Source organism: Hyperoodon ampullatus, assembly GCF_949752795.1.
Source record: "Hyperoodon ampullatus genome assembly, chromosome: 10".
Taxonomy (NCBI): domain Eukaryota; kingdom Metazoa; phylum Chordata; class Mammalia; order Artiodactyla; family Ziphiidae; genus Hyperoodon; species Hyperoodon ampullatus.
In genome coordinates, this window is record NC_136923.1 from 55,671,861 (window position 1) to 55,686,541 (window position 14,681).

Genomic DNA, 14,681 nt, shown 5'->3' on the forward strand with positions numbered 1-14,681 from the left:
TGGATCACATCTGCTGGCAGTTGAGAGAGGAATTAAAATTACTAAAAGGAGTAACAGTCCACCTTCTTTTCAATCTCAGCAAACACAGTTGTAACCTGTTTCTGTGCAAACACAGCTGTAGTTTGGTGGTTACTAATCACTAAGTTTACATTTTAGAGATTTTCTTTGCTCACATTTGATTTCCTAGTCCCATGCATTTGAGACAGTAATGGCAAATGAACTGCCAAAACATCAAGGGAGAAATATTAACACAACATTTCTTAAAGATGGATTTAAGGTAGATAGGAATCGAAACACATTCCAAACAATAAAATCACATTTAGATAGGCTTGATGGTCATTTTAAAGCATCATATAGTTGCCTACAAAGAAAGTATTGGCATTTGCCTTATAATTTTAAAAATTTCTATATTTTCTTTATGCTTATTCTGAATCCGAGTTCTCTTTCCATTTTGGGAGGCGGGAGAAGATATAGGCAGCAAGAAATGTCAGGCAGTGGAAAGTTAAAGAATAAAATTGTAACGATACTTAAAGTAATTAAAAGAAAATACAAAAATAATATTTTAATTAATTTTTAATAATCAGGCTGATATTTGTCTTCCTGTAACTGTGATTAATTTTTTTACTTAGTGAAAAGAAAGAAGAACTGAAATGGTTTATTTGGAAAACTTGCCCATTTGGTAGGGAGTGGTAGAACACTGCCCAGATGTTAAAAGTCATTCAAACAAAACTCCATGAGAATCAAATTAAGAGTACTGAAGAGAGGTGAAAAAAACCACAGAATACAAAGGTCTCTGGGCTCAGCGGTCTCTCACGCCCTTTAGCTCACCAGGGGACAGTAAATGCATTGCTTAAAGAGGTTCTATGTTCCCAGATGTTGAAGCTGGAGTAATTGTGAACGCTTACCCTCATCCCTTCTCCACTTTGGGTCATTCTTTACCGGCCTCTCATAACACTCGTCAATGTGATTTTTGTTAGACAAACGGTCTTATGTTTCTGGGAATGGGAAATGGATAACGTGAACATGCAGTCCTGTCCCTCCAGACTCAGGCTGATTTATGTTCTGATCCTCACGCTGGAAGGCAAGGTATTCTGTTGGCACCCGCGAGCTTTGCAGTAGTGGGTCTGACTGTCTGAATGTCAGCATTCCCACCATAAACTTTTGTTTTTCAGGGTTTATGACTTGGCTATAAAATGCTGCCTGCAGGGGGGTGGATCTTACAAAATTGTTTTATGTTACAAGAGAGGAAAAAAATAATAATAAAATAAAATGAAAGTCTGTAATTTCAGACACTATCTACTGCCTCTGGAACGTTAAAAAGCCTGTAATTGTGCTGTCTATAAATAATATAAATATTATTTAATATAAATATAAAACGAAGATACCACCTTTACTTTGAAGAGGTGATTATCAAAGAAGATGAATATAGCTTACAAGTAAAATAATAATGGGGGTTTTCTTTTGAGTCAAAGGAATTTCAGGATCTCTTGCACATGAACCAAGAGCCACACCTGGGATTTTGTCTCAAGATGGCAGTGCAGAAAGACCCTGAGCTCACCTCCTCTCACGAGCACACCAAAATTACAACTATTTACAGAACTATCAATGGAAAAGACTAACTTACCAGAAAAGATCTTCCACAACTAAAGATATATCGTTATTTGTTTGGCTATAACCTTTGTGATCTTGAGAACATGGGTTTATGTTCACCTATACCCGAACCTATAAGTGGGTTCTCCTGCTTATCTTCTGTGAGATATTGTACAGGATTTTAAACTTCTCTTGCCTTCATTTTTTCTATAACTGTAAAATGTGAATATAATAATATGACAAAACAATAATAATTAACTCAAAAAGCCAAAAAGAAAAAAAAGGAGGAACCACAATGAGACAGGTAGGAGGGGTAGAGTCATGGTATAGTCAAGATCCGTGCCCCCCGACCCCCCGCCAACCCCAGTGGGTGAATCACAAAGGGGAGGATAATTACAACTGTAGAGGTTCTCCTCAAGGAGCAAGGGGTCAGAAACCCACATCAGACTCCCCAGGCTGGAGGTCCTGCACTGGGAAGACGAGCCCCCAGAACGTTTGGCTTTGAAGGCCAGTGGGGCTCACTTTCAGGAGACCCAGAGGGCTGTGGGAAACAGAGACTCTACTCTTAAAGGAGGCACACAAAATTTCACATGCTCCGTGAATGAGGGCAGAAGCAGTAATTTGAAAGGAGCCTGAGTCAGACCCACCTGCTAATCTTGGAGAGTCTCCTGGAGAGACAGGAGGCAACTGGGACTCCCCCTGGGGACAGAGATGCTGGCAGCAGTCATTTCTGGGAGCTCGTTCTGCCATAATAACACTGGTGCTAGAAAGTGCCATCGTGGAATCCTCCCTCTAGCTTATTAGCCTCAGGACCCAGCTCCATCCCCACCCACCAGTCTGTTGGCACCAGTACTGGGACAGGCAAGAATGTGGAGAAAAGGGAACTCTTGTACACTATTGTGGGCATATGAATTAGTGCAGCCACTGTGGAAAAGAGAATGGAGAGTCCTCAAAAAACTAAAAAGAGAAATACCATGTGATTTAGCAATTCCACTAGTGTATATATCAGAAGAAAACGAAAACATTAATTCAGAAAGATACATGCACCCCAATGTTCATAGCAGCATTGTTTACAATAGCCAAGACATGGAAACAACCTATGTGTCTATCAACAAATGAATGAATAAAGAAATTGTGTATATATATATTTTTTATATTACATTCATTAATTTTTTTATTGAAGTATAGTTGATTTACAAAGTTGTACCAATCTCTGCTGTACAGCAAAGTGACTCAGTTTTACATATATATATTGATTTTTTTTTTTTTTTTTTTTCGGTACGCGGGCCTCTCACTGTTGTGGCCTCTCCCGTTGCGGAGCACAAGCTCCGGACGCGCAGGCTCGGCGGCCATGGCTCACGGGCCTAGCCACTCCGCGGCATGTGGGATCTTCCCCGACCGGTGCACAAACCCGTGTCCCCTGCATCGGCAGGCAGACTCTCAACCACTGCGCCACCAGGGAAGCCCTGATACGTTCTTTTTTTAATATTCTTTTCCACTATGGTTTATCCCAGGAGATTGGATTATAAATTGTGTGTATATATAATGGGTGGATCCTAATCAAATCTGACTGATGCCCTTTTAAGAAGAGATTAGGAGCAAACACAAAGGACAGATCATGTGAAGATATGGGAAAAGAAGGCCATCTACAAGACACAGAGAGGAAACCAAACCTACTGCCACCTTGATCTTGGACTTCTAGCCTCTAGAGTTGGGAGAAAATAAAAATAAATGTCTGTTGTTTAAAGCCACCCAGTCTGTTGAATTCTGTTATGGCAGCCTGAGCAAACTAATATATCGATACTTTGTACCAAAAATCTTTTGTTTAAAAAACAAAACATAGATCCTCTTAGAAAATGTGTTCTCTTGATGAATTTGAAACATGTTCCTTTCTCAGCAGGAGCATAAATGAAGGAGAAACTAATTTGTTAGAGAGAGGTTTTGCGGGGCAGGAGGTGGGTGCTGAGCCAAAGGCGTGTACACGCAGTGTGAAGTGGAGCATGGCAGGCATTTAGTGCCTCCTGCACTGGCTAGGCCTCCAATAGCAGGCTGTACAGTCTCCAAGAATGAGTAAGTTGGCAAATTTCAGAGACCCAGGTGTTGCAATTAGCTCTGCCTTGACCATGACAATCAACAGTTAACAATGTTCTGAAAACTTGAATGCCTCATGCATACATTCAAGTCTGGGAGATGTTTTTCATTCTGCTGACTTCTCTTCAAATCTTCAGACCTATATCCTGCATACATCTCCTGGTCTAGTATGTGTAGAACATTGTGGGGAAGAAGAATTTTAAGACATGGTCCATGACCTCACGGAAGTCAAGTTAGAGGTCAGTTAATCAATGCATTTTCATATCTCTCCAAGTGGGTTCACAGAGGTTGGTTTGGGATGGTTTTTCCAATGATGGCAGGGTTCCCCATAGGGGGAAACACCTGCCTGCAAGGGGCTGCCTTCCAGATGACATTAACATCCATCCATTTCATTCATGTTGAGTCGGCTCAAGACCTCAAGACGCATAAACACACCCAACCGTGGAGACATAGCTTTTCCTTTTCTTCTTTGTTATTGAGCAGTTTCATTTTCCCTGTAGTTTCCTTAACTTTGTTTCTTCATGAAAGCACAGCAGGTACCACCATTTTAACTCCATTCCTGGCTGAGATCCTCTTTCGTAAACATTCTCTCAAAGTTAAAAAGAAAACTACTCATCTTTTTCCAACAATGAGAAAAGTGCAATTTGTTCTTTTCTGTTTTGTTTAAAACATCAAAAACACACAGCCAGGGCCTCTTAAATGCAAATGCCCTCTTCACCTCCCCTTAGATTTCTGAGTTCCTTGCGACTACCCAACAGTTCCTGTTTCTCGAAATCTTTCCTCTCTTCTCTCTTCCCCTGACTGAGAAATTCTGCCATCTTGCTCTTTAGAAATCCATGGTGAAACATGTGGATGCTTTGTTCACCCCATGGGGTCTTTAGCTCTGGGGTGCTGGGCATTTATTATCCCTAGTAGAAACTGATGGCATCTGATTTTGTTGATCTACAGGCATAGAGAGGACTGGGAAGGGGTTATGCATACCATTACAACTTGAGACAGATATAAACATTCTATGTACAGATTTTAGCAAGAACAACATATTTCTAGTTACACTGGAATTCTCTGACTCAAAGCAAAGATACAGTCAGTTTGATAAGCTACTTTTCTTTGAATATTCTATATTCCAGCACTATTGTAGTGCTAGAAAGGGATGGAATTAAAGGGAATACAAGGAAAGAGCAGGTGTTTTACCTGGCAAAGCCAACGCCTCTGCTGACTCCATTAGCATCTCTTAGTATCCTTGTGGAAATGACATGTCCAAATGGTTTCAGCATAGTCTCAAGCTCCTGTTCATCCATAGAAATGGGGAGATTTGAGATATATAGGTTTGTTGGGTCTTGCTCTTGTTGCTAAGGGAAAAAAGAAACACATGCAGTAAGTTCTGAATATTGAGAAACATTGCACAAATTTATACATTTTGCTTACACTGCCATCTAGGTTCCAATCTCTAGCATGCTCTTGGAAGTTCTTTCAGTAAGGGTGGTATTTCTTTTCACTGAATTCCTTCTTGCCAGAATGCTTCTCATAGAAGCAATGTCATCAGTGAAAACCAAACTTTCTGTCTAGCCTTCCTTAGAATAGTCTAATAAACTTTTATTGCAGTTGAACTAAGGTAAGTATGTATATTCTATGACCATAACTAGTGGTTCTATTACCACTCTAACTACTGTCACCACTAGTTACTAATGTTGCATTTAGTGAGTGTTCATAACATGCTAGGCATTGCTTTAAACACTTGATATACATTATTTCATTCAATATTTCCAGTACATATAATTGTTACTACTTTACAGTGGACAGAATTGATCCCTAACTTGGTCTGAGTTATACAGCTCTTAAGTGTCAAAGCCAGGGCTGAAACCTGGGGGTATCACCAAAGTCCATGGGCTTCCCTGTCTTGCTATAGTGCCTTCCACTGCACCAATGGGAGAAAAGAAGTGTGGTCCTAGGACAGCATTTATCATCAGCCTCAGCATCAATGGGGAACTTTCTAGAAATGCAAATTCTTAGGCCCCACCTTGGAATCAGAAACTTGAGGGTGGGCCAAGTGATCTGTGTTTTGACAAGCCCTCCAGGTGAGTCTGATGACTGCTCAAGTTTGGCAATCACTCCCATAGACCACAGTTAAATATTTATATATGAATGAGATTATGAAGCAGTAGTGCTTAAATAAGCTTTGCTTAATAGAATGGGAAATCAAACAACTGCTAGCATTATTTGTAAGTGCATGAATATCTTCTATTTCACACAATGAATTAATAAGTTGGAACTTAGTTGTATGCATGTCTCAAAATAAAGCACAGACAAAAGCCTGACATGACTGATCATTAATATCAAAATAGATCCCATATTTAAATGAACTATTATATTTTAACCAACACAACAACTTTAACTTCAAGAACAAACATGATTAAATTGGAAAAAGCAATTCTGAAGTCTATAGGAAATGACATTATGTAATAGTAAAATATCTTTTGTGAAGAGATGATATATTCCATAGCAAATTTGAGGTTTTAAGCAAAATGAAAAATACAATAAACAAAATTCCAAATATTATTACAGATCAAGAAATAGTTTTGGCATGAAACTAAGCTCCATTACTTTTAACAGCTCTAAATATTCAGACAGGCCATAATATTTTTATTAAGCTTTGAGATGAATAAGATCTATTATTAGGTTCTTTTTGAAACATAGTTTAGTTTTCAAACTTTGTGATCACCACGAAAAACAGTGCAAATAAACAGGTAATCAATCAGGAAAAGACAACACAGCTTTAGTATTTGGGAATAGTGTATATGTAGAAACTGTACAACTGTAGTCTCTCTCTCTCACTCACACACACAGACATACACACACACAGACATACACACACACACATACATACACACGCACACACACACACACCACTAATTAATGGCATGATCCTAGAGAGAAAACAGAGATGATATTATTTTTTTCCTAAGTGGACATGATCCCCCACCCAACCGCTGGGGTGATGAAAAAAGAAAAAAAAACCTAAAAGAAAAGAAAAAGTGGTGTTTCAGATACATAATAACAAACCTATGTACATATGACTTTTGACTTTATATTACTACCCATCCTTTAATTTTAATCTTCACATCATCATTCCAAAGGTAGCTAGGCAAATATCATCATACTTATTGGATAATGAGGAAATGGAGGCATGAAAAATTCATCATCTCACCTGAGGACAATCCAATAATTAGTGACAGGGTTCAAATTAAATTTAGTCAGATTTTCTATCTTCCATCTCAGTGTATTTTTCCAGTAGCCCAATGTTTCCCAAGCTTCAATCATTCACATATCATCTTAGAAAATTTGCCAGCCATGTACTATAAGTTTATTTACTTAAAAGTTTTCTTTTTTATTAATTAATTTTTATTTATTTATTTATTTTGGCTATGTTGGGTCTTTGTTGCTGCGTGCGGGTTTTCTATAGTTGCAGTGAGTGGGGGCTACTCTTCATTGTGGTATATGGGCTTCTCAATGTGGTGGCTTCTCTTGTTGCGGAGCATGGGCTCTAGGTGGGTGGGCTTCAGTGTGGGCTCTAGAGCACAGGATCAGTAGTTCTGCTGAGTACATGGGCTTAGTTGCTCCATGGCATGTGGTATCTTCCCAGACCAGGGATCTAACTGTGTCTCCTGCACTGGCAGGCAGATTTTTAACCACTGTGCCACCAGGGAAGTCCTTAAAAGTTTTCTTTAAATCAAAATATCTTTGGGCTTAAGAAAATCCATTGAAAAAGATAACATTATATTGTTACCATAGCTAAAAAGCCAGTATCACTTGGCATAAGTAGGTTACTATCAAAATTGGCAACAAATTCACGTGATTAAATTATATTAGCTACTGTTTGTTCGCAGAAGATTGTGACCCTGGTGGTTGACTCTCTCTTAGTTACAAATGAGATTCATAATTAAGAGAGGTATTAAGCACACTAGGACCAGACAGAGTATTTTTCCTGTGAAGAATCAGAATTGAGAAAGAGTTGAGAGAAGAAAAACTTTCCTATGATGTGATTTCTGGAGCTTATACCCTAGATCAACTCAAGTTCCAGTGGGAGCTCCTGCTTAACCCAGAGAGTGGGCTGCAGAACATGGCAGTCCCATGAATGGGTTGGCATTTGCCCAACATTCTGTATACCGTCATCCTTAATGAGGCTAAACAACCATAAGCAACCAATCCCACTAGTGAAGCATAGTGTACAGATCTAAGTAGCAGTACACCAGTGTATACTGATTCAAATCCATTTCCAAATTCTGCAAGTATAGAATGCACTGCAACTTCTCAAAATGGTGTGTAATTAACACACAGAGCTTAATACACAAGAGATTGCCCAGTAGCTATTTTCTGAATCCAAATTCAAACAGCAAGGCCAACTCCTTAATCTGTATTCATGGAGACAGTACAGAATTGGAGAGTGTCATTCCTTAATTTGTATTTACAGGAAGAATACAGCATTTGGGCAGTGTTATTCAGTAAGTAATTCTCTCCTTTGAAATACAATATAAGTCTTGAACATATTTGTTGATGACAGTAGAATTTAATTTCTGTATAGAATGAACTTTAAAGTAATATATGCATTTATATTTTTATTTTCAGTTTTATATTTATGTACCACATTTATGTTAATAGATGGGCTCTTTCAAAAGGTTCTTTGGCACCATGAACCTAAAAGAATGTGCCTTTTAAATCTGCAGAAAAATAACTCATGTGATACCTGCAATCTAGAATCTTTTAAAAATCTTTTTGTTTTTTAACTTAAATTTTCATGATCATTTAGTTCCAGAATGGACCTAAAGGAGCATCTTGTCCAATCTGATATTTAACAGATGGGAAAAACAAAAACGAAAACAAGCTAAAATAGTGCTTATGACTTACTCAAGGCCACTCAGCTAAATAGTAACAGGTTAGAGATAGAACCCATATCCTTTCATACCTGGTCCAATGTTCTTCCCAGTTCTTAACACTGCCTTTCCTCCTAAACATCAATGAATAACAGATGGCAAATTGTGGTCAAAGGAATATTTGCACATACAAGAATAAATATCTCTGAATCCCTTATTTTATTCACTTTTGCTTATTCATGAAGTATCTTTAGTTACAGAGGTAAGGCTACAAAAAAAAGAGGATTCCTAGCCTTAGTCAGCATTTCACACATCATCAACTGAGTGAACACTCTGCAGTGTATGCTAGTCTGTAAAAGTATATGACTACAATTCATACATCTATTACATTTAATTGACCATCTCACCATTTTGCTCTGTTTCTGTATCTTTTCATCTGTATGGGGATTTCTTGATTTATTATTTAGTTTTGTCAAAAGATTGTGAAAAAGTTAGAACAGTAACCTCTCCATTGTTAATGGGAGCAGAGACCTTGTCATTTTACATAAGAATATAAAAATTTTTTTCCTGAAATGACTTCATTTTTCTCAGATTTTTAGTGTTAGGTTTATTGGTACTCATTTGCTTTACTACAGTTGAAGACAATGTCAGAACATTTCAAGGAAGCTTAGCAAATGAATATGAACGGAGGGCAAAATTATTGCTCATATATGGATCAAAGGTTATGTCTGGGGCTGTGTTTTTTGGATACACATTATGACTGTTATATATACATGATTCTGGAAAAGGTAACTACGTTTGAAGAAGATTTCAACACTCAATCTGACAACACTCATGCTTGATGAAATTATATTTAAATATTCAGGAAGTAGTTATTGGCATTAGGAATTTTAGAGCGATGTTTCTCAAGCCACCTGTGGTGGGGACCATTTTTATTTCCAATCTGTCACAAACCAGTATTTGCAAAATATTTACATTTTTCAAAGTTAAGAGAAAAAATTAAGAGACATACAAAATGCAAATTGCAATTTTTTATTACTACATTAAACAAACCAAAATTCCATTTGGATTAAATGTCATGCTAATGTGAACTTGTTATAAAAGGTTTTAAATGCTTATTCTCTATTTCTGTATGTATTTCCTTGTGAACAAGTACCATTTGGTGGACCAAATTTTAACAGTTTTAGGGGACTAGTTCCTATTTTTTTCCACGATAATATATTATACTATGGGTCTTTCTAAGTTAATAGTTTTTGCTTACTTTACATACTATCAAGTTTTTATTAAATCACAAAATTATGTGTAATCAATTTATAGTCACTTTTAACTGTTAGGTGGACAAAGCTGTCTCAAGATGAATTGTCCTGAGCAGTGGTGACAAAATATCCTGAAATATCCTGAAGATGTTTGAAACAACTCTAAAGCAACCTCGTGACTATAATACTTTAAAAACAAATTGAAGGGGATGTTCATACAGACTGAAGATAATAATATTTCCTTACAGGCAGCAGAGTTTTACAGTACTTAAGGTGTTTCATGGATGTTTATTTTATTTTGTATGGCCCTTTATAATAACTCTAGGCAGTAGATAGGGCTATTAACCCCCCTCTACCAATGAGAAGATTGGTTCTAAGATCTTAAGAGGAATACAAAAATCCCATGGCGAGTAAGTGAATAAATGACAACAGAAGTGATATTTTTTGACTCTTGACCTAATACCCTTTCTACTATAGTACACCAACTCTGGGGATTGCCTATAAATACTGCTAGTCCATGGATAGCACCAGTAGAAAGAAAAATCAATGGGGAGACAAAGGCACAATTGTTTTTTAATGGGATATCCTATTTTAAGTGCTGTAGCAATTTAAAAATTAATAATAATAAAAATGAAATGTTTTACTTTCTCCCCCAAAACAGAAGCAGGGAGTTAGAGCCTCCTGCATTAATAAGCTGCCCTAAAGGCATCAGAGGTTTTAGAATTAGTTGAACACTAACTTTGTACACAGATGCTCTTACTCTTCTAGTAACATCATCAGCATGCTTGTTGCATGGCTCTAGGAGTTACAGCTCCTCTAGGTGAGATCTGGAGGAAGCCAGCCATTCTGGACATACTTGCTTTAGTACCATACATATGTGTGGTGATTAATTTTATTTGCCACCTGGACTGAGCCACAGGATGCTCAGGATGCTGGTCAATCATTATACTGGATCTACCTGTGAGGGTGTTTCCTGGATGACTTTAACATTTAAACTCATCCATTGACTGAGTAAAATAGACTGCCCTCTCTAATGTGAGTGAGCCTAATCCAGTCAGTTGAAGATATGAAAAAGGCTGATCCTCCCCTGAGTTAAACTTGACGGCCTTCAAGCTGGGGCATTGTTTCTTTCCTGCCTTTGGACTCAAACTGAAACACTGGTTCTTCTTTGGTCTCTAGTTTGCTGACCTCAGATCTTGGGAGTTGTCAGCCTGCATAATCTGGCAGATTCCAGGAAATAAAGCTCTTCATACACACACACACACACACACATACACACATGCACACACACCCCTTACTGGTTGTTTCTCTGGAGATTCAAATCTGTTTTGCCATAAATATATAAGGGCATATGCTCAACTCTGTCCTTCACAGTTGGACCTCTGTGTTCCCTAGCTACAAAGTCATGGCCTTGGACCCGGTAAAAAGAGAGAGCCAGAGCCTTCCCTTACAGTGGGGGCTCTAGAAGCATTCATTTGAGGTAATGCATTAAAGACCATTAGAGGGAAAATAAAGAAAGACTGCCAAGAAGTAGTCTTTCACCCCTAAATGGTGCCCAATAAGTGTGTCCTCTGTCTTATTTGCTAAGCAATGAAGGGGGTTGCCCTCTGTTTTCAACTGTCTTCTCCCTCCACTAAAAGCGAGAAGGTGATTTCTCTTCCCCTGATTTCACATATTGATGGAGTCAGAGGAGAGCCTCTACCAGTTTTTCCTCCCACGGCACCAATAAGAACAATTTCCCTAAAATAAGAACCAATAAGAACAACTTCCCTAAGGAACACATGTTTTAAAAGAAGGATTTCATTGTTTCAGATTCCATGTAAGCACAGCATTGGCAACTGGCATTCTCATCCTCAAGTTTAATCTGGGAGGGGGGGTTAATTCTGTATAACACACTCAGCAAAGAAAGAGAAACTGTTTCTAGTGCTCAGGACAACCTGAACACTGGGTTGTGTATGTTATTCTTTAAGGCAGGGCAGGCTTAAAGCAGCCCTTGGGTTGAGATGAGCAGTGAAGTGTTATGAGCCCCTTGAGCCTCCATGACTGAATTAGAGTTACCTGTGGTCCTGGGCCAGGTGGCCAGGTGGGATCCTGGCTCTCCTTGACTTCTCCCTCCATATGACCTCATGAGCTCAGCCCAGTATCACCTGATGGGATGGTTTCTCCTGTGAGAAAATGCTAAATTAACATTTTACAATATTGAGATCTCTCTATAGTTTTATTGTAATGTACTGCTATATCACAAAGACATATGGTTTTGTACTCAGGGTCCTGATGGTCAAAAGTGCGAACAGGAAACAAAACTATAGAGAAACAAACTCAATATTGTAAACAAATCTCATCCCCTTTCCTCAGTCTCATTCACCTCTCCGAAGGGGGTCTCCCTGCCATGAGCTCTGGGATACAAAGTTGTCACTTGATTCGTTGACAGTGACCACAATTCTCCCTCAGACAACTGGAATTCTGGAAACGGCATGAACATGGCCATACATTTGCTATGGCACCCTATTAACTTCTTCTGGAATAATCATCACAACACATACAAAGACAGAACAGATGCAAACCATTTCCGTGTCTTCTGCCCAGAATATGACAGCATAGACTTGCTGAGGCTCACAGGCATATTGGGAACACACACAAATGTGGTCGCTGAGCGAGGTATAAAGAAATTAGGGACAAAGAATTCCACTCAAGGGCAACCATTCCCACTGTGTTCTATGTCAACGATACCCCAGAGCCCAGCACCAATGGTAACTCCTGGAGTTGTGCAACAGAACTTGGGCGGCAAACACTATGTCCCTTGAGAGTAGGGCAGCCTGATAAAATACAGGACATCCTGTTAAATTTGAATTTCTGTGTGAAACCACAAGAAATTTTTTAGTATAAGTGTAATAGCGAAGAACAAATCAGACTCCATATTGGATCTGTTTCTTTTACTTTGACCTTTGTATGCTATTGCTTCTGCTACAAGTTAAAAATGTTACCTGTAGCCTGATATATACAGGATAGTGCATTCTTAAGGTTCTGACCTTTAAAGTTGTAACACTTTCCATTCATACAGAGATAAAAAGTTGCAGAACAGAGAATTACCTTTGTTTTATTGGAGGTTTACAGGAATATCATGACCAGATCAACTGGAACAGCAGCAAGAGCAAAAGATTCCGGCACCAAGAAGTTTACGACAACCAACCACACCCACTCCCCTTTCAGTATAAAAGAAACTGAACTCTAACTCAGGGATGGTTCTTTGGGACACAAGTGCACCATCTTCTCAGTCCTCTGACTTTCCAAATAAAGTCACTATTCTTTGCTCAACAACTCATCTCGATTTATTGGCCTGTCCTGAGGTGAGCAGTATGAGCTTGGACTTGGTAACATAAGTATGTCCCAAATATTGCACAGGACATAGTTATACTAAAATATTCATTGCTACATAGGATTAATATTATTATCAAGTCATATAACTTACTTGTTGTTATATAGGATTTGTTATTAGCACTGTATGGCACAATATTATCTAATATTTATTTTAAGCTTACTGTGTGCCACACACAAGGCTTTAAAATTATTTAAATTCATTATGGTTCTATTCCTTAAAACAGTCCTTGAGATAGATATGGTTAATGTCCTTATTTTACATGTGAGAAAGCTGAGGTCTTAAGAAGATACGCAATCGTCCAAGGTCACACAGCTGTTAAATCCAATGAGAATTCAAATCCTGATCTATTTGATTCAGAGACCTGAGATTTCAACATAACACAGTGTGTTTAATGGCTGGCTCACAACTTTTTCTGATAGATCAAGGGGAAGAAGCCAACAGTGGCTGGATTCCTACAGGTGTTCAGCGTGTAAAACCTACTTGGAAGCACAATTCACCTTGTGAAGAATGGAAATCCCTTCATCCTACTGAGGGAATGAGTTCACAAAAGACCCAAAGTTAAGTTTTGTTTTCAAGGCTGGCACAATAAAAATTTCTCAAGTTGCTAAGAAAAACACACCTGGCTAGTTTTCCTCTAACCTCTATTACATATGGATACATTTACAACATATATGCTGCATATATAGAAAGTGAAAAATTACAGCTTTATATATGAAGTTGCATTGCTGTTTTGCTTAAACCCACTTTTATTCCTAAATTGTCCGATGTCAACTTAACAGGAAACTGGCTTTGTAAAGCCATGCATATTTCACATGGAATAGAGAAAGAGGACACAGTCAGCTCTACACCAGCACCTTTTTTTAGAAAACAAATTCAGCTATAAATTTAAATCCTGTCAGTCTAAGTGAAGGATGGCATATCCTAGGTTTATTTAATCCTAGCCTTTCTGAAAAGAGCTGGAAAAGGTTGCAGAACATGTGGTGGCCTACGATCCTTAACATTAGCTTGGAGAAAATGTGTGTGTGTGTGTGTGTGTGTTTGATTACCACCATGAAAACTGATCTATCAATGCAGGAATGAAGCAGGTGGGAGAAGGAAGCCAACTGGGTGCTAGAAGCTTCACTTCTTGCATTTCTGGTATTAACATCATGACCTTGGTAGAGAAATAGGAAACAAGAGGTGCATAGTAGGTTGTAGATGTTCAAATGAGATAAACCACTTTATCTTTGAAAAGCATAACTTCCATCATCAATGCCAGCTTTTATTTGGCATATATATTAATTGCAATTTTCTTAAAACTCACCAGTAGGAAAGAGATAAGTCTTATTCTTAATGTGACTCAACATCGAGTTAAATGATGTCACCAGGACTTCCTGGAAGATCGATGAGAAAAGCATGCATGCATCTCCATTTTCCCCCAGTTCTGTTTACAGGAGTCCTGAGCTCTTTGCCAGCACACCTGAGCAACTGGGGGCCCACGGGGTCACAATACTGATC

General features: G+C 38.4%; 1 protein-coding gene across 6 annotated transcripts in view; it reads right to left on the bottom strand.

The window, feature by feature from the left end:
• The window catches only part of RBMS3 (RNA binding motif single stranded interacting protein 3), a gene marked incomplete at both ends in the record, with an annotated part of 717,356 nt that overhangs the window by 227,047 nt on the left and 475,628 nt on the right, over positions 1-14,681 (bottom strand). For all 6 annotated transcript variants that reach the window (XM_079713423.1, XM_079713428.1, XM_079713424.1 and 3 more), the window contains one exon: positions 4,873-5,030. In XM_079713423.1, the coding sequence (XP_079569549.1) occupies positions 4,873-5,030 (158 nt within the window). The remainder of the gene's footprint in view (positions 1-4,872; positions 5,031-14,681) is intronic.